At 40.2% G+C, this 20549-nt stretch overlaps 1 protein-coding gene across 1 annotated transcript; it reads right to left on the bottom strand.

The window, feature by feature from the left end:
* Positions 1-812: 812 nt before the first annotated feature.
* Positions 813-18567, bottom strand: LOC131950045 (myotubularin-related protein 6). The gene is made up of 12 exons (XM_059312069.1): positions 18410-18567; positions 16970-17124; positions 16265-16393; positions 15827-15961; positions 11674-11806; positions 10878-10987; positions 9428-9550; positions 8503-8756; positions 7834-7968; positions 7453-7579; positions 6297-6770; positions 813-5648 (listed from the first exon to the last, which is right to left on the bottom strand). The coding sequence occupies exons 1-12, from the start codon at positions 18561-18563 to the stop codon at positions 5493-5495; spliced, it is 2085 nt and encodes a 694-aa protein (XP_059168052.1). The 5' UTR covers positions 18564-18567; the 3' UTR covers positions 813-5492.
* Positions 18568-20549: the final 1982 nt, after the last annotated feature.

Raw genomic sequence — 20549 nt, 5'->3', positions numbered from 1 at the left:
TGTCAACTTAAAGTATTTTAATCAATTTCTATTACAATTTATTGAAATTTTTTTCTAAAACGCAAAATGACAGCTAAAATTCGTTTTCTAGCATTGCGGGGTCACCCGGTGCGACACTTCTTGGTGTCAACCCCCCAACAAGAAACAAAGTATATATTATATATATATATTATATATATATATATTTATGTGTGTTTGTGTCGGCCTATAATTTAAATATATGCTGCATACGTGTACATGTATTTGCTTTTTTGCTTTGGTGTCACCCCTCCTAAATGGTGTCACCTGGTGCGGTCTGCACCCCTACGCCCAGCCTCGGGTCACACAATCTGACCCCCCCCCCCCTCATCACCGTCACAAAATTACGGACCCCCTCACCCCTGCGAGTGTGACGTCATTTATGACGATCCCTTACTTATAATTCTTATTGTTATATTACTACAAACTTGTTAAAAATAAAATTAAAAGTTTAAATTTTAAACGTAGCTATTTAAATATTTTAGCGTGGCTTTTTAGGCTACTCAAGAATTCAGATTATTTATTAGAAAAAAATTGTAAGGCCCACTGATTTTATCCTTAAGACCTAATCACAATAACAAACTAGCCTCTACCAAACATATATCATCCATCTATTTTAGAATCCTATCAACTATTGAAGATCTCCAGATTTTTTAACCAGCCCCGCTGATGGAGTAGACATTACTTCTAATCTAAGTTCACACATTCTAGACATTTTTACTCATTCTTCACAAATTTTAAGTAATTTTAGTAGTCCTTTAAAAAATAAAACCAACAGTTTATTTTTCTTTCAATTTATTGCCACTTGCTAGTCATGAAAGAAATTACCAATAAACCTAACAAACCTAGTAACAAATATTTAACCTAAGTGCTCATGAATTTACATCTATAAACAACAGTATCTATTTAGTAGCATTTACCATTATTTATCAAGTGAAAAATGCAAACAAAGTTATTGTCCAATCTATGTTTATTAATATCTAGCATTTTAAACATTAGAATCTAAAGAGTAAAATTATTTTAATTCATAATATTTTCTTGCAGCTCATTCATATTTTTGAAAATCTTTCATTCTCACAGTAAACAGGCATTTGAAACAAGTATACATTTGAAGCACATTAAAAGTATAAAAAAAAATTTCCCTTTAGATAAAACCCATAAAATAATTACTAATTACAAACTTAAATGTAAATAATCAACAATGTATCAACAAATAAGCCTACTACTAGTATAAGCTTAATAAAATAATGAACAAAAATAGACAACACATTTCCTTTTCATTATTTAAGACATTTGATTGATATCTATTGACATTAATACTATTTTTTAAAGCTCCTAATGAAAACTTCAAATTACAAAAAGTAAAAAAGAATCTTAGGACATATCTTCAGTATTGCTTTACAAATTTCTATTTTACAAGATGAATAGATTGAAATTGTGAAGGTTAGCATTCAGTTTTGAAAAAAATAATACAGATTAAAATTTCTAATTGTCTATAAAATAAATTAAATATGGCAGCACATATAAAAATGAAGCAGGTTTCATTGGCCAGATAAAGCTCAACAAAAACTAACTAATAATATCTTACAAATAATTTTCATTAGTAAATAGTATACATGTTTCAAGCTGAAAAATAATCAACATACATTTGTACTTCTGAAATGTACGCTCCTTTTTAATACAAATGTTTTTTTCTTCAGTTTTAATCAGAATAGTGTATATATGATTATTTTTTAAATTAATAAAATAAAAATAGGTCTTAAAACCAACACAATACATACATTTATTGCTGTTAGCAATGTAGTTTTTTTTTAATAATCAGTATGTTTTCAAAATCAATATATTTTTGTAATGTAATACTTACTGCTAGGAAAACATTTAAACCATAACCAAATGTAATTAAAATGTGCTACCAAAATTACTTCAGACATGGAAGAAAAATATAGCACATATCTTGTTTTGATTAGTAACTAAAGTAAATAAAACAAAAGTAAAAACGAAACCAAATAATACGACATTCACAGCATCCAGGTAGGGCATGATCACATTGAATGACACAGAGAGAAGTTTGCAGATAACTACAGTAAAAAAAATGGAAAGTTGGTTGACCTTACTCATCCATTTCCATGGTACAGTTATCTTGAGGCCTCAACAGGTAAAGGGTCATTATCCTCCTGGTAACATTCTTCAAGCTTTTTACAGGTAAATAAAAGGTCATCATCCATTTAGTCATATTCTTCAAGATTTTACAGGTAAATAAATGGGTATCATCCATTTAGTCACATTCTTCAAGCTTTTCAGGTAAATGGTCATAATCCTGGCAACATTCTTCAAGCTTTTACAGGTAAATAAATGGGTATCATCCATTTAGTCACATTCTTCAAGCTTCTATAGGTAAAAAAAATCGTCATCATACTGGTAACATTTCAAGCTTTTACAATTAAATAAATGGTCATTATCCATTTAGTCACATTCTTCAAGCTTCTATAGGTAAATAAATGGTCATCATACTGGTAACATTTCAAGCTTTTACAATTAAATAAATGGTCATTATCCATTTAGTCACATTCTTCAAGCTTCTATAGGTAAATAAATGGTCATCATACGGGCAACATTCTGCAAGATTTTACAGGTAAATAAATGTCATCCTCGTTCATCAACAACTAAATGATTAATAGCTCGTATCATTGCTTAACATTTTGTGGTGTGAGCAAATTGACAATAACAAATGTATTGTATTAATGCTATGACAGCCATATCATTAAGAATTTACACTTTTTTTTACAATGAATAAGTACAGAAACATACAATTAACAGTAACTTCTTTAATTAATTAATTAATAAATATCAACACAAAAATTCTGCAACAGAATTATAAAAAATGCATGGTGCCTTACAAAAAATGTTTTTTTAAAAATGGAATAAATGGTAATCAATCCATTATGTTCCTACAGGATTATACACACACGCTGAAAAAAAAACAGTCTCTCTTACACTACACCTTTTAAGTGGAATGTTTTTATTCTTGTCAGGAAAAAAAAAATCAGCAAATAAAAAACCCACCTTACATTAGAAACTTTATTTATAAATGTACATAAAAAAGTCATTATTTTTCATGAGCCATTTAAATAATAAGTGAATACATCTTTTCATTAAAAAAAAAGATGGTATTTTAATTATCTTTCATCAATTTTACAAAATTAAAAAAAATAAACCTGCAACGCTCAATACTCACAATCATTTTTAAATTTTAGAAAAAAGAAATATGCAGAATAAAGAAAAAAAAAGTCACTAAATCAGTTTTTATAAAAGTAGCAGACCTTATAAAATTAAAATGTTTGTGAATATTGCACACATTATAACAAAGGTAGAATCCACATCTCACACTTTTCACACACTCTCTCTAGAGTTGATCAACAAACGACCAATGCTGATTTTAATTAAGTCTCACACATGACAACCTCCTGTGTAATTAATTAAGGTCAGGAGTATTTAAAAAATTAAAACCAACGAAGTATAAAAGCAAAGACTGTGGTTTACTCAAACCTCTGAGGGTTTAAAAATAACAAAAATTGGAATGAGCATTTTTTTTTCTCTAGATCTTCAATGTAAAATCACCTCACAATTTTTTTCTTCTTTTTAAATCTCTCAATTAAAAAAAAAAATCACATCATTATTTTTTGTTTTGGTTTATCAAGCACAGAGAATATCCCTTCACATTATTTAAAAAAAAAGATTTGCCTTCAGCAAAATGTTAAAAAAAAACACATTATAAATCACAATTAATTTAAACTGAATATGTTCAGGAAATGTATATTGCAGAGGGTGTATACAAAATGAATGTTTGGTTTAGTCATAAAAAAAAAAGATTTGTGACATCATTTAGATTAAAAACTATTAAAATATGTACCTCCACCCAATGAAGAGTTACAAGTCATTGGGAGGTGTAGGCCTATATCTTAGACTACACTTAATTTAACACATTATTTTCAACCCAATGACAAAATTGTTATCAGTATTGTAGTTCAATATTTTAAATTATTTTAGCAGTAACTTAAATATGTGTATAATACTAACCAGTCATGCAAAATATTTTGTTAATACAATTATTTATTATGTGAGCAGTTATTTTTTAAATTTTCCTGCAACAAAACTTTGTCCCAATAATGTTTTGTATCACTAGTCACTTATCAAAAACAAGTAAACCAGCGAGTATATCAGTCTAAATGTATCTCTAAGTAAAATATTCAAATAACTACTCAGGGCGTGTATGAGCTCACTTGTGGTAGGTTCGTGTGCAAGTAACATCATTGAAAAAATGTACACTTTGCATGTAACAGTAGGTGGGAGGTTCTAAGAATGCACCCCCCCCCCCCTCATGCATTTATAACTGTCTCTTCACAAGACCTTATAATTAAATAATAGAAAATTTCTTTTTGAGTGATACATTAATAACTTCAAAGTAAACCTTATATAAAAATCACAATTTACTCAGCACTAATTACAACCTAACAAATGAAAAGTCAATTTTTTTTTTTAGTAATTATGTCAAAATAACCAAAGTATTTTCCACAATTTAGTTACATTTACTAAAAGTAGAAACGGAAGAAAATACATGGAAAATATTCATTTAAAAAATTACAGCCAATAAATTTACATTGTGATGTTAATAATAGCTAGATCATATGAACACAGATACTTGCATTAGCTAATGAACCTTTCCCCACTCAAAATGGTGAGTCTCCTGCATGTTGCATGAAGCCACAGAATTATTTTTGCAATTAAAAAAACCACTGGCCAGTGAAAAAACACAAGAATGAAGTGTGACCATCTTCCTCAGTCATTTGACACCTGCGTCTACTTTGAGATCAAGACAGAAATATTTGGAGAAGATGTACAGCAGGCCTACTGATATTAATTTTGGGATTTTGTTTTACTTTTTATGTTTATATGAATAATTTTATAATCAACACCCAAGAACTTTATTATTTATACCAAACAGTTCAGATTATCAATAGATGAGGCAATGGGGCCAATAATTTGTTTCTATTGACTCCTACATATGTATAATTATATCAAATAATGATTTTAAAATCGATCCCTAACACTCTCCATACCTAAACCATTGACCACGAGAAAGACTATTTGAAATGAGCATCAAAAACACTTTAAGCCTAACTTAATATCTCAGTTACCCAGAGGTGTAAAATGACTCAAAATTGTAATGGAAGGGTCACAAATAGGAAGCAACTTCTAGTAACATTAAAAAATTGTTAGGAAACATACACAACTTTGTATGATGTTGATTAAAAGATTTTTTTTTTAGCTCTATGACAAACCAAGCAGGGGTCAAACAGGAAGCTTTCACACCAGAATTCAAATGCTAAATGGTTTAACATGATTGGATGAAATCATCTAGGAATAAACTGGACAAACGGCTCAAGTAGTGGAATACTTGTTAGAGCATCCTACGGTCAACTGAGTGGGAACTCTGTGCTGGGTGACCTCCTGACCTCCTTGTAGCAGGGCTTGCAAACTGGGACAGGTCGTCTGTGGTAGTGGCCAGGCAGGGGGATGTTGCGGGCGATGCAGCGTGTGCAGAAGACATCCCCGCACTTCCAGCAGTGGAACTAGACATGACACAGGGGATAAAATATTTACAAGTCATTACACTTAGTACAACAAGTTGGGAAATAAGGTATGTGAAGTAACTAAACTTAGTGCTTTATTTCGCTTCTTTGGTTCTTCTTCTTAGTTTTTTTAGTGTTGGAAGGGATCGAGCCTTATCTGCTAGATGGTTTGAACTCGAGACTTTTTCGAATTTATCAACCATGAGCTTTTTGTCGACTCAACCACGGCTTTGTCACAATTAAGGATACGTGTCAACTGATTATGTACCATTGAGGCCATTGACTCTGATTTTAGCCTGCTTTTCTTTTTGGATTTGCTTCCATAGCCTTTGTTCAACCAAGAACAAACTACATGGCAGCAGTTGTTTGATTTTGGAGTTGTCTCTCCTAGAAGAGTGGCAGTCCCCAGCTAACGGGCCTCATCTGCCCGAGGGTTAGAATTCGAGACATTTCGGTTTAGCAACCATGAGCTTTACCGACTCGACCACGCCAACCCCTGCTTCTTTGGTTAATAAACGCAACTATAATATTTATAAAAAGTTGAATGTTTAACAACAAATTACCACAAGAAAGGAAAAGTACTAAGTAAGGTGTTAAGAGATGTAAGTAGACTAGATTTTTACTACAGTGAGTAACAATTTTACTCACCTTTTTCACATAGTAATCAAAGGGCGTGGCACAGGCACAGCTGTTGACGTTTCTGAAAGACTTCCATCCAATGGCGACCGTCTTAAGCTCAGCAATCAGCTGATCTACAGACAGCTGGTCGGAGCTCGGGGACCTGACCATCCCCGAGGCCTCCATCCCAACGTACACTCCGTCGTCAATCCCCGACCTTGACATCTGCGAGCTGGACTCGTCAAACCCAGACTCTGTGTCACTCTTCAGATGATTGACAGCAGCATTGTCTAAGTGCGGGTATTTCCCGTTGATGGTGAGATCAGAGTCGGGGCTGGCCTTGTGGAAGTTGTCAGTCAGGGGCGGAGACTTGGAGTGGGCGGGGCCGTCACCTATGTGGCCACTGAGGAATCCGTCGATGGAATCCATGGATAGATAACCCTGAAGTTTACGCTGGATTATCTCATCCGACTTGCCAAGAAGTTTACAAATTTGGGTCACTCTCTGAAACAAAAAATCATCCATGGAGTAAGTACAGATAAAGTTCCTTTGAAACATGACGCTTTACGGGTGAAGTAGACTTTAACTGGTTCTGTAACCTTGGCTTATGAAGATCAGCACTAATGCCCAGCCACCTTTATTTTCCCTAACGTGAGTCAGGTACCCATCAGAGCTGAGTGGACTCAGGGACATTTACAGATTTGAAACCGGAGAAAGTACAGACAGTGATACCAAAAACTGCATGAAAATAAACTGTTGGTGTGAGAAGGCTGGGAAAACTTCCACAGCAGTTTTGAATAGCTGTGGATTACAGAAAAACAGATGGATAAATAGGCTACTGAAATAGATACAGTAATATTGGCACGTAAACCTAAGTTTCTTAGAGTGCTGATAAAATAATTTAACTACCATAGCAGTTAAATAGCTGTGGATTACAGAAAAACAGATGGATAAATAGGCTACTGAAACAGATACAGATATCTGTAATATTGGCAAGTAAACCTAAGTATCTTGAGACATCACTGCTGATAAAATAAGAATGAATAGCCAGATAATGTGGGACTACATGGTCTGATGGTAGAGAACACAGGAAGTCTCAAGTTCAGATCTAAAACTTAACTCTGTAAAGCATTTGACTTGAACAGAATGTTATACAAAGTATGATGATATTTTTAGATGGTCTCACCTTTTCCAACAACAAAACATGATCTTCAAGAGAGGTGCTATGATCCTTGGCAGCAGATACGATATCTGTGACATTTTCACGTGGGTGTAGTCCACTGTCAAACCTGTTGTACATGCCCTTCCAGTATCTGAATTAAAGAAAGTGGACACTGGTCAGTTTATTTTTTTTTTCAATTGGCCAGTGGTTAGTTTCAAATTTTCTGTCTGGCTACTTGTCAGTTTAAATTCTTCAAATGGCCATTTTTCAGTTTAAATTCTTCAATTGGTCATTGGTCAGTTTACAAGATTTTATATGGCCAGTGGTCAGTTTAAATGTTTTCATGTGGAGAGTTGGTCAGTACAAACATTAAGTTAGTGACTAATTAATGAGACTAAAACTTACTTGAGAGCTTGAGGGGATGATGTGGGTATAATGACAGGACGTCGGATTTCATAAGTTTTCTTGTACAGAGGGCTGATAAACTCAGAAGAATGGTGTTTTAGATAGGCCCACAGGGAATACGTTTTCTCAGACAATCTGCAAGAGCAATCATGCTTTGAAATTTTATTATAGGCTGACCAAAACTACAGTTTGTGTGTGTAAAATATAATCTTTAAAAAAGCCTGGAATTAACGGAAGAAAAATTAAATTATAAAAGACAACTCAGGACAGTATTTTTTTGAGATTTTTTTTTTCTTCCGGTATTGAGGTTTGTGTCAGCGTTTAAGGTTAGTATCATTTTAAGGGATGGGCCAACATAACAAGATTGGAAAAAAATAGAGTTGCCACTGTCCTGCTTAAATAATAATAATTAACAAAAAATATTAATTACAAAATTAATTAATTAAATTATTAAATTTATTATTGAAATTATTAAATTAAATTAAATATTTATTTAATTAATTAATAAAAAAATTAGAAAAACAATAATTAGAAAAAACTACAATGCCATTTTTCATCTGAAAGTAATTAGTACTCAGAAAAAACTAAAATTGCTAAAATTTAGAAAAAAATAGCATTGTCCAGGGGACATGTTAATGTGTACAAAACAAAACCAGATTCAAGAGTCACCTCAGGTCCAGCCTGTCCTTCTCACAGTTGCCAATGAAAGTTCCAAACTGGCAGGAGTAGGCGTGGTCGTGGATGGTGAGGAGGAACCTCTCATTGAACTGGAAGGCGCAGGGGAACTGTTGCATCATCTGCCAGACGCACTCCAGGAACTGTGTGAACACGGGGGACGTCTCCTTGGTGTCCACGCTCTCCAGCAGACCGCAGCGGTCAGTGAACTTGTGGCCAAATGACAGCCACTCTTTTTCTATCAGCGCCTGGGGAAAGGATTGAGTTGGGTAAACATGGATGTAAACTATAGTGTAAAATGTTTATTTGATTAAATCATGCTATTTTATGTTAAACTTGATGTAGAGATTCTTATTAACTGGATTTTAAATAGCATCAGCACAGCCAGAAATAGTAAGGTCATCTTAACCCACACAGCTAGAAAAAGTAAGGTTTACTTAACACACATAGCCAGAAACAGTAGGTCTATTCAGTGGCGTAGCGAGGTCAGGTGTCTACATATTTTGCTATTTTTTGCCTTGGTGTCACCCCCCTAAATGGTGTCACCCGGTGCGATCCGCACCCCCACCCCTGGCTACGCCTCTGGGTCTATTTAACCACACTGAACTCTACAATTACACAGCAAGATAATTTTCACTGATTGTGCTTTAGCAACAAGTCGAGAGTTACATTGATGGCTCTTATAGGGACACTAACAATATTAGACATTCCAGGATCAAAAGAGCTACCAATGTAATTGTGACAAAACCAGATAAACTCTACCTTACCTGCACTCTTACACATCAGGTCTCATAAGGATAATTTACATGTTAGTCAATTCAGCAGTACGATAGTATTCTAGTCAACATACTGGATAAGAAAAAAATTAACCTAAACAACTTTACAGGTACAGTGGATAATAAAAGCAAGGAGAACTGACCTGAAACCCTTGCAGGGTCCTGTAGTAGGGGTCCAACATGAGACCAGCCAGGGAACACGTTTGGGCCGTCCTGTCCCAGCCGTCAGAGCAGTGGACCAACACACTGATGCCGTCTGATATGGCCTGGGGAATTCATGTGCTGGGTTAGCTCATGTGGAGCTCAGTTTTTGTGCTGGGTTAGCTCATGTGGAGCTCAGTTTTTGTGCTGGGTTAGCTCATGTGGAGCTCAGTTTTTGTGCTGGGTTAGCTCATGTGGAGCTCAGTTTATGTGTTTGGTTAGCTCATGTGGAGCTCAGTTTTTGTGCTGGGTTAGCTCATGTGCTGGGTTAGCTCATGTGCTGGGTTAGCTCATGTGCTGGGTTAGCTCATGTGCTGGGTTAGCTCATGTGCTGGGTTAGCTCATGTGCTGGGTTAGCTCATGTGGAGCTCAGTTTATGTACTGGGTTAGCTCATGTGGAGCTAAGTTTTTTTGTTTGGTTAGCTCATGTGGAGCTCAGTTTATGTGTTTGGTTAGCTCATGTGGAGCTCATTTTATGTGTTTGGTTAGCTCATGTGGAGCTCAGTTTATGTGTTGGGTTAGCTCATGTGGAGCTCAGTTTATGTGCTGGGTTAGCTCATGTGGAGCTCAGTTTTTGTGCTGGGTTAGCTCATGTGCTGGGTTAGCTCATGTGCTGGGTTAGCTCATGTGCTGGGTTAGCTCATGTGGAGCTCAGTTTATGTACTGGGTTAGCTCATGTGGAGCTAAGTTTTTGTGCTGGGTTAGCTCATGTGCTGGGTTAGCTCATGTGCTGGGTTAGCTCATGTGCTGGGTTAGCTCATGTGGAGCTCAGTTTATGTACTGGGTTAGCTCATGTGGAGCTAAGTTTTTGTGTTTGGTTAGCTCATGTGGAGCTCAGTTTATGTGTTTGGTTAGCTCATGTGGAGCTCAGTTTATGTGTTTGGTTAGCTCATGTGGAGCTCAGTTTATGTGTTGGGTTAGCTCATGTGGAGCTCAGTTTATGTGCTGGGTTAGCTCATGTGGAGCTCAGTTTATGTGCTGGGTTAGCTCATGGGGAGCTCAGTTTTTACTTAAGGTCTCATTAGCTGGTTTTAATTTTAGTGTAACTAGTTGGTTGAATAGTCTGATAAGCCAGGTTAATTAATGTAAGAAGTTGTTTGTATAGTCTCATTACCTATGTTAATTAATGTCTAACTAGTTGTATTTATAGTTTTATTACTTTTGTTAACTTAACAGTGTAAGTGTGACTAACAATTTATCTAAATGAAAAAACTAAGATACCGGTACTTTTTAAAACTACAGCAGTTACCTCAGCAAATTAGTGGAATAAAATAATTATAATTACATACAATTTAACTTGTTTTTCAAAAATGACATAGACCTAAAAAAATTGGCATAGCTAATTTGAATGTTTTTTTTACAAAAATAGAAATATAATTAAGAGTCACCTACCTTAGCAATGAAAGCAGAAGTTTCAATAATGGCACCAATATGTTTCAACCAACCACAGGACTCCAGTCTAGACAGGAAGTCATTCATTGAAGGCTTCTTCAGTTCAGAGACTGGGATAGGAGAATACAAGGTCACATGGTGGAACACTTTTTGGACAGTTAAAACTATGATATTTCTTTGATATTTAACTTATGTCATTCATTGAAGGCTTCTTCAGTTCAGAGACTGGGATAGGAGAATACAAGGTCACATGGTGGAACACTTTTTGGACAGTTAAAACTTATTTTCTATGATGTTGAACTTATTCATGCGCAGTAATAAAACAACACTTTGTTAGAGTGATAGCCGACTAAGAACACCTAATAAAAAGCAACACCTCACCTAGAATGACACCTCATAAAAATGACACCCCACTCAGAAGGACACCCCAATGAGACAGACACCCCACTAAGAAAGACACCCCACTAAAATGACACCCCACAATAATGATACCCCACAAAAATGACAACCCACTAAGAAACTCCACTCAGATTAACATCCCACACAGAATGCTACCCCACACAGAATGACACCCACTCAGAATGACACCCCCCACAGAATGACACCCCCACAAAAGACACCCCACACAGAATGACACCCCACACAAAAGACACCCCACACAGAATGACACCCCACACAAAAAGACACCCCACACAGAATGACACCCCACACAGAATGACACCCCACACAGAATGACACCCCCACAAAAGACACCCCCCACAAAAGACACCCCACACACAATGCCACCTCAACTTACTCTCCAAGAGTTTGCCCAAACTTGTCCTCATCACGTGAATGTTTTCAATGCCCAGGAACTGAAACTTCATGTTGCTGTAGAAGTTTTCATTCTCGTAACCTTTGCCCTGGGCCTTGTTGACCATAGCATTGATCTGTGGACAACAAACAATAATTAGGGCTCACGTGGTAAACGGCGTCACAAACGTATGGCTGGCTTCACCCCCCCCCCCCTCACAGCTTTCCACGTAACGGCAAAACACCAGACCATTCAAGAAAATGACAGTACATTTTCTCGAAGGGTTAAGTTCCTATCTCTTCAAATAACGGTAATTGTAAAGAAAATCATACGTTTTTTTATCATTCAGAAAAGCTTGAACCATTAAGCTTCCAGGGAAATGACGTCACTGTATAAAGATGCCCCCCCCCCCTTAAGTAACCCGCGCACACGATTCCCTCATTATATACTGTACAGTGCAGCTTGGGAATTAAATCTCGAATTAAAGCTTAAAGTTCACAAAATACCGGTATGGTTTTTTTTAAAAATGACGCTGGTATATGTTTCAAGTAAAAAATAATTATTTTGCAGCTATAAAAGAGGGTTATTCTATAGTGTTAGGACGTGGATTTAGATTAGGTTTAGAACTGGGGCTTGACAACACCATAACCATACATGGACCAGACCCACACATGGACCAGACCCACACATGGACCAGACCCACACACGGACCAAACCCACACACCGACTAGACCCACACACGGACTAGACTAGGTCCACACCGGACTATCGACCAAGATTCAGCCGGGTCATTCAATCCATGTAAACCGGCACCTACCATCGACCGGTAAACCGGCACCTACCATCGACCGGTCATTGACTCTTGGCACGTAGACGGGTCTTATACCCCCGTCCCCACCTATACCCCAGTCCCCCATCTTACCCTCCCGCCAATCGACTACCCAGTCGTTTCTCTTCATCACTTAGTAGAATAACAAACACAAGTAATGCACCACATTTTGTGTGGTGTGTTGTTAACACATCCTGCTCATCTGGAAATGACTCATTTATTTTTGATCACCGATGTTTTTATGATGTTATAACTACTGAATTAAAGTCCTTTACCATTTTATTTTCACAAAGATACTAAACATGTATTGAACTCATCGAGTGAAATCACTTCATGGACGTTCTTCTGTATCGTTAACGTTTTTTTATTTAAAAAAATAAACTAAAAGTTCTAAGCAGCTACGGCATGAGAATGATTTGCTAGGAATGAGCACAGATTTTCTTTCACACAATTTTCTCCTAGGGGAAATTGGGGTGGGGGTGGGGGGATGGAGTGGGTTTAGGGCACTTAAAACTTTCGAGAAGGGGAGATGAGAGGGACGCTGGTTAAGTAAAATTTAAATATTTTCTAGATCTATATCAATTATTTAATTTTTTTTCTTCAGTTTCGTGTGGTAGATTTAAATTCACCCCCCCCCCCCAAGAATGTATGAAACACAGAAAGAAAACTGAATACACCACACACATTTTGCTTCAGTTTCGGGCTCATGTGCATGAGTAACAAGCGCTTCAATGAGCCGCACTAGCATCCAATGGTAAGCCGAGGTTGATATCACGTGACTTGGCCCGAACCGGAAGACATGGCGGACTTTGGTTGATCTTGGTGAAGCGAAGGAATGTACAGGGGATGAAGTGGTAGAGAGCTGGAGTGGTAGAGAGCTGGACTGCTAACCCGTAAATCTCGAGTTCGAATCCGGGTTCAAGTCAGAAACAAGTGAACTTTTTGAAAGGGAACTTTACTTTTTAAAGACATGTACGGACGAGAGACGTGACACAACTGTACAGTAGATAAGATTACAGACGTGACACAGCTACACATGCACCACAGGGGATGATCACCGATTGAGCCCCACTGTTACAGTAAACCATCCGACGGCTGTATGCTAATTGACCACCGACTCTACACAACACAGCACCACGCAAGAATTAATTCTCGACAAAATATTCCTCACATAAAATCAACAACTCCCTGGACACACATCAAGTCTGAGGGAGCGGCCTATATAATACCACCCCCCCCCCCCCCGCCCCAAACCTTCTCTCACAAAAAGATCAGACGATAAAACCAGAGCAGGAAAAATAACATCCCTTCCAGAGCTAACATAGATCACTTGTGTTCAGGCACTTGTCAATATTCCACCACTCTCGCCCCATGTTTCTCACCCTAGCCCCAATGTTATATACACCCCCACCCCCAATCATTTTTCCTACCCTAACCCCACCCTCCTACATTTCCAACCCTGCCTCAACCCCCTTGTTCCCTAACACCGTTTCTCCATGATCAATGTTTATCTTGATTTAAACTAAAAAGGAGCTCCCTCTTTCAACCAACTTTTAAAATCTTGGTCGGGATTCATTGCCCCCCCCCCCCCCCCCCCCCGTCCTTCCACAAACGAGGAAAACGAAAGAAAGAAAAAAAAGTTTGAACACGCCTTAAAGGGCTTGAGATTATTGATGTCTGCAAGTGGCAATAAATTTCCCGCCAAAACTATCGGCTCTAACTCTCGATGACAAGTCACTCCCCCCTTCTCCCTTTTCTTCACAACTATAACCCGATCACTAGTTTTTAAAAAGTCTATATTAAGGCGCCCCGAAAACGCCATCATTCACAACTATAGAGCAATTACTTGCTTTAACAAATCTTATGACAAGTCGCCCTCCAACTTTCACCCGCCCCCCACGACAAACTGGCTACAGATTCACCACGCTGCTTCATTACATCCTCTCCACCCCCACCGCTGCTTCATTACATCCTCTCCACATACCCCACCCCACCCAACAACCACAGGCTGCTAACGAGTTTAAAAAATGTATCGACAAGTTCCCTCCTGCCATCGCCCCCCCCCCCCCCCCACCCTTGCCCATCACCAAATTGTTGGGACGAGAAAATATGGAAAGATAAAGTGGTTTCTAAAGACAGCAGCGGGAATTTCCAATTTCCAGTAATTTTTTTTTCGGAATCAATGAGCCATTAACATAATCCACAAATCAGCCACAAATACAAGTCTTAAGCAAATCAATGAGCCATTAAAATGAGGCAATGAGCCACCTACAATAACGACTCTTGAGCCATCCAAGACCCATCCGGCCACCCACCTACACCAACCACAAAATACCCACCCACAGCAGCCACCCCCATTAACCACCAACGTCCCACCCACCCCCAGCATTACCTTAGGCCTGGTGTCCACCACGTACATAAACTCTGACTTGGGGTTGGACCCCCCTCCCTCCCCTTCCCAGCATTACCTTAGGCCTGGTGTCCACCACATACATGTTGGACCCCACCCCCAGCATTACATTAGGCCTGGTGTCCACCACATACATAAACTCTGACTTGGGGTTGGACCCCCCGCCCCCAACCACCCCCCCCAGCATTACCTTAGGCCTGGTGTCCACCACATACATGTTGGACCCCACCCCCCCCCCCCCAGCATTACCTTAGGCCTGGTGTCCACCACATACATGTTGAACCCCACCACCCCCCACCCCAACACTACCTTAGGCCTGGTGTCCACCACATACATGTTGAACCCCACCACCCCCCACCCCAACATAACCTTAGGCCTGGTGTCCACCACATACATGTTGAACCCCACCACCCCCCACCCCAACATTATCTTAGGCCTGGTGTCCACCACGTACATAAACTCTGACTTGGGGTTGGACCCCCCCTCCCCTCCCCCAACATTACCTTAGGCCTAGCGTCCACCAGGTATATGTTGAACCCCACCACCCCCCCCCATTACCTTAGGCCTGGTGTCCACCACGTACATGTTGGACCCCCCCCCCCCCAGCATTACCTTAGGCCTGGTGTCCACCACGTACATAAACTCTGACTTGGGGTTGGACCCCCCCCCCCCCAGCATTACCTTAGGCCTGGTGTCCACCACGTACATGTTGGACCCCCCCCCCCCCCCCAGCATTACCTTAGGCCTGGTGTCCACCACATACATGTTGCCCCCCCCCTCCCACCCCCAGCATTACATTAGGCCTGGTGTCCACCACATACATTTCGGACTACACCACACTCACCCCACCCCCAGCATTACCTTAGGCCTACATGTTGGGCCACACCACCCACACCCCCCTCCCACCCCAACATTACCTTAGGCCTGGTGTCCACCACGTACATAAACTCTGACTTGGGGTTGGAGCGAAGGATGGCCTGCAACATTTGCTCGTCCTCCACACAGCGCGCTGAGAACCCGGACAGCGGTTGGCTGCAGCGCGTTAGCGCGGCCTGTCAGGGAAACACAATTAAACTTTTTTTTTTTAAACTGCTGGCCTTATTTAACAAAATTTGTTCTTTCAATGTCACGGAAAATTGCCTTCTCTTTAATTTTAATTTAAAAAAATAAATAATTAAAATGGATTCACTTTTTAAAAAATCAACATAAATGAAAAAAAAAATTGTTTGTTGAAACAGAGCTAATTTAAAAATCAAAGTAAGAAACCGAACAAAAGCAGTATAAGGGCGGGGGGGGGGGGGGGTGTTGTCAAGGACGTATCAGCAGCCAAGTATCATCTGAATTGCGACACTCACCTGGTTCTCTGAATGCAGGTACGACAGGACGGGTAGTCTTCCCCTGCTCCTGAACTTTGAACTCCCCACAAGGACGTGCGTGGTACCAGACGACGGCACGTACAGCAGGCTGGGGTAGGTGTCACACAGCTGTGGGGGGGGGGGGGGGGGGGGGTCATAAACAACATACATGAGTAGGTCACAGCAAGAGTAGGTCACAGCAAGAGTAGGGCACAGCAAGAGTAGGTCATAATATTAGTAGGTCACAATATGAGTAGGTCAGTGTGAGGTCACAGTGAGAGTAGATTACAGAGTGAGTAGGTCCCAAATGAGTAGGTCTGTGTAAGTAGGTCCCAACATGAGTAGGTTTGTGTGAGTTGTTCACAACATCAGTAGGTCTATGTGTGTAGGTCAAAATGTGAATAGGCCCATGTGATGACATGATCCCTGTTGAACTCTCCTCACCACCAAAATAGCATCAATCAAAGTGAACGTAATAATTAGATAGAATCTATTAAATATTACGACAACGCCATGGTGAGAAAAAGCGCATTCTTAGAACGGATACGACTTGCTTGTGACCTTATACAAAAGATACTTGTAGATTAACTAAATATTTTTGTGACTGTATGAAAAATTCTTGTGACTTTACAAAAGATGCCTGGGACTTAACAAAAGATGCTTGTTATTTAACCAAAGACGCCCGACGAATAACAGAAAGTTCACCTCGTATTTTTGATTAAGGTTGGTGATCATCCAGTTCTCGTTGGGCGCCCCCATCCTGAGGAACTCGGACTGGAGGTCAAAGGCGTCCCAGCCATGGGACTTGTCCGGGTGCTCATTGAAGATGAAGTCAAAGGCGTACAGTTTGTTGATCTCAGCTGATGATTGGGGGGGGGGGGGGGGTAGATGTTAATAGTAACATAGGTGATATTGGATAATTAATAATTAGCCAAAAAACAAAAACTGGTGCTTCTGGGGAGATAACTAACACATGGGGCTCTTAGATTAGATAAGTAACAAAATACTGGACTCTTGTGCCTATAGAGATAACAAAACATAGAGCTCTTTGATTACATAGATAACGAATAAGGAGCTTTAAGTATATAGATAACAAAAACATAGGTCTCTTTCATTAGATAGTTAAATCATGGGGCTCTTTGATTAGATAGATAAAACATAGATCTCCTAGAAACACCGTGGTGTGATGTGTTGAGACCAGAGAGCAGGGGAGACAAGCCTATCTGGTCTGGAGAACTAGCAGGGGAAACAAGCCTACCTGGCCTGGAGCAGGGGAGACAAGCCTACCTGGTCTGGATAACTAGCAGGGGAGACAAGCCTACCTGGCCTGGAGCAGGGGAGACAAGCCTACCTGGTCTGGATAACTAGCAGGGGAGACAAGCCTACCTGGTCTGGATAACTAGCAGGGGAGACAAGCCTACCTGGTCTGGATAACTAGCAGGGGAGACAAGCCTACCTGGTCTGGATAACTAGCAGGGGAGACAAGCCTACCTGGTCTGGATAACTAGCAGGGGAGACAAGCCTACCTGGTCTGGAGAACTAGCAGGGGAGACAAGCCTACCTGGCCTGGAGAACTAACAGGGGAGACAAGCCTACCTGGTCTGGATAACTAGCAGGGGAGACAAGCCTACCTGGTCTGGAGAACTAGCAGGGGAGACAAGCCTACCTGGCCTGGAGAACTAACAGGGGAGACAAGCCTACCTGGCCTGGAGAACTAACAGGGGAGACAAGCCTACCTGGCCTGGAGAACTCTAGCAGGGGAGACAAGCCTACCTGGCCTAGAGAACTAACAGGGGAGACAAGCCTACCTGGAGAACTAGCAGGGGAGACACGCCTAACTGGCCTGGAGAACTCTAGCAGGGGAGACAAGCCTACCTGGCCTAGAGAACTAGCAGGGGAGACAAGCCTACCTGGCCTGGAGAACTAGAAGGGGAGACAAGCCTACCTGGCCTAGAGAACTAGCAGGGGAGACAAGCCTACCTGGCCTAGAGAACTAGCAGGGGAGACAAGCCTACCTGGTCTAGAGAACTAGCAGGGGAGACAAGCCTACCTGGCCTAGAGAACTAGCAGGGGAGACAAGCCTACCTAGAGAACTAGCAGGGGAGACAAGCCTACCTAGAGAACTAGCAGGGGAGACAAGCCTACCTGGCCGGGAGAACTCTAGCAGGGAGAGATAAATGTCCTGACAGTCCCTCTCCCGGGGGATGACCAGAGTGATACACATGAAGTTCTTGCACTTGATCTGCAGGGAGGATCCCTCCGCCGTCAGGGGGCCCTTCTCCACCTGCCCCATGTGCATGTGCAGGATCTGGAAAATAGAGAGAATCACGTCAGTTCATGCCTAATATCTGGCAATACAAAAACCCTCATTTCAATCTAATATCTGGCAATACAAAAACACCCCTTTAAATCTAATATCTGGCAATACAAAAACACCCTTTTAAATCTAATATGTGGTTATACAAAAACATCCTATAAACAATTAACAAATAACACAGACAAACACCATCTTGAACCCAATAACTGACAAAAGAAAAACACCCATATAAACCAAATACTTGTATACGCAAAAAAAACACCCCTCTCTAAACCAAATATTTTGCAATTCAAAACACCCGTATAAACCTAATATTTGGTTATACTTTTCAATTTACCCACCCCTCTCTTCTCGCCCAAAAAGGACACGCCCACATTTCACTAATGATGAAAGTAAACGTTTTATTTTCATAACACATAAACGAAAACGACAACTGAATCAACACGAGCTACTTCAAAGGATAAAACGGCCCTAACAAACCAAGATGGAAATAAAGCACATCTACAAGTTATCAGACATAAAGTTATATGCCGGCCAGCAGACAGCTTTAGTCTTTAGGCTAGGTACCCATTAGAGCTGAGTTAGAGTAAAGACTCGAGACCGGACCGTACCCTCTTTAAAACAGTATCTGGAATTATCAATATGCAACACGGAAACAGCACAAAACTCAAGACATCCCCCTTCACCCTGTCTATCCCCCCTCCCCCCACAACTCATTATGCCCTAGTGCGGCTGACCCCTCCAGTTCAACAAAAAATAATTTTAAATTTCTGGACTGAAATATTTTGATAACAGTTAAAAAAAAAAATCCCACACCGACAAAATGAAAACTGTTTTTTTTTTAACATTATACAAAATGCACGTGGCAATTTAGATAATGGCAATATCAATATCTGTCATTAGTAATCCACCTCAATTCTAACTCTTCACGTGGTCCTGTCGATGTACTCTCTTAAACCAGCATGCCGTCAATTGGATACGAGGGTGGGGGGAGAGGGGGGGGGTACCGCGGGGCGACGATCAGGAATAAAACGAAATACGATAAAAATGAGTAATCGCCATTATTAGCCACTGCCCCCCCCCCCCCCCCCCCGATTGGACGGATGTAAAAGATCAATACCATAATGTTGGTCTGAGAGAAGGAAAAAAAAATTCTTCGCTCGACATATCATGTGGCATCAACCCAAAACACCAAGACAGCTGTAAGGGTGACTGGAGCATGGAATTGTAGATTTGTCCGTCTGACTCACCCCCTTCCCTCACACACTCACTCACACACAAGCAAGCACACACACAACCCACACACAAGCAAGCACACACACACAAGCCACCAACACACGTTAACTAGCACGAGACTGTATCAACCCAAAACACCAAGACAGCTGTAAGGGTGACTGGAGCATGGAATTGTAGATTTGTCCGTCTGACTCACCCCCTCCCCACACCCACACTCACTCACGCACAACCCACCCACACACGTTAACTAGCACTAGACTGTATCAACCCAAACACCAAGACAGCTGTAAGGGTGACTGGAGCATGGAATTGTAGATTTGTCCGCCTGACTCACCCCCACACACACACCCTCGCTCACTCACTCACCCACACAAAAGAAAGCACACACACAACACACACACTTACGTTATCTAGCACTAGACTGTATCAAGCATGACACTGCTAACATCCCGCACCACCCTCTCCCCACACCCACTCACCCACACACAAGCAAACACACACACACGTTATCTAGCACTAGACTGTACCAACGACGTCACTCCATTGTTACCGCTAGTGCTGGTTTCATAAATGTAATTTTTCTAACACTTACAGTGACGGTTACATAATGTAACCAGTACTGTAATCAACATTACACTAATGCAACATACATTATTATATATTGTTAATTACAGTTACCTCCACTTTCAAACACCGTTATTTTCATCGGTATAACGTCATTAGACTGCACAT

Source organism: Physella acuta, unplaced genomic scaffold (genome assembly GCF_028476545.2).
Source record: "Physella acuta isolate Inbredline_101_S28 unplaced genomic scaffold, ASM2847654v3 ptg000730l, whole genome shotgun sequence".
Classification (NCBI taxonomy): Eukaryota; Metazoa; Mollusca; class Gastropoda; family Physidae; genus Physella; species Physella acuta.
This window is presented reverse-complemented; position numbering and strand designations above follow the sequence as displayed.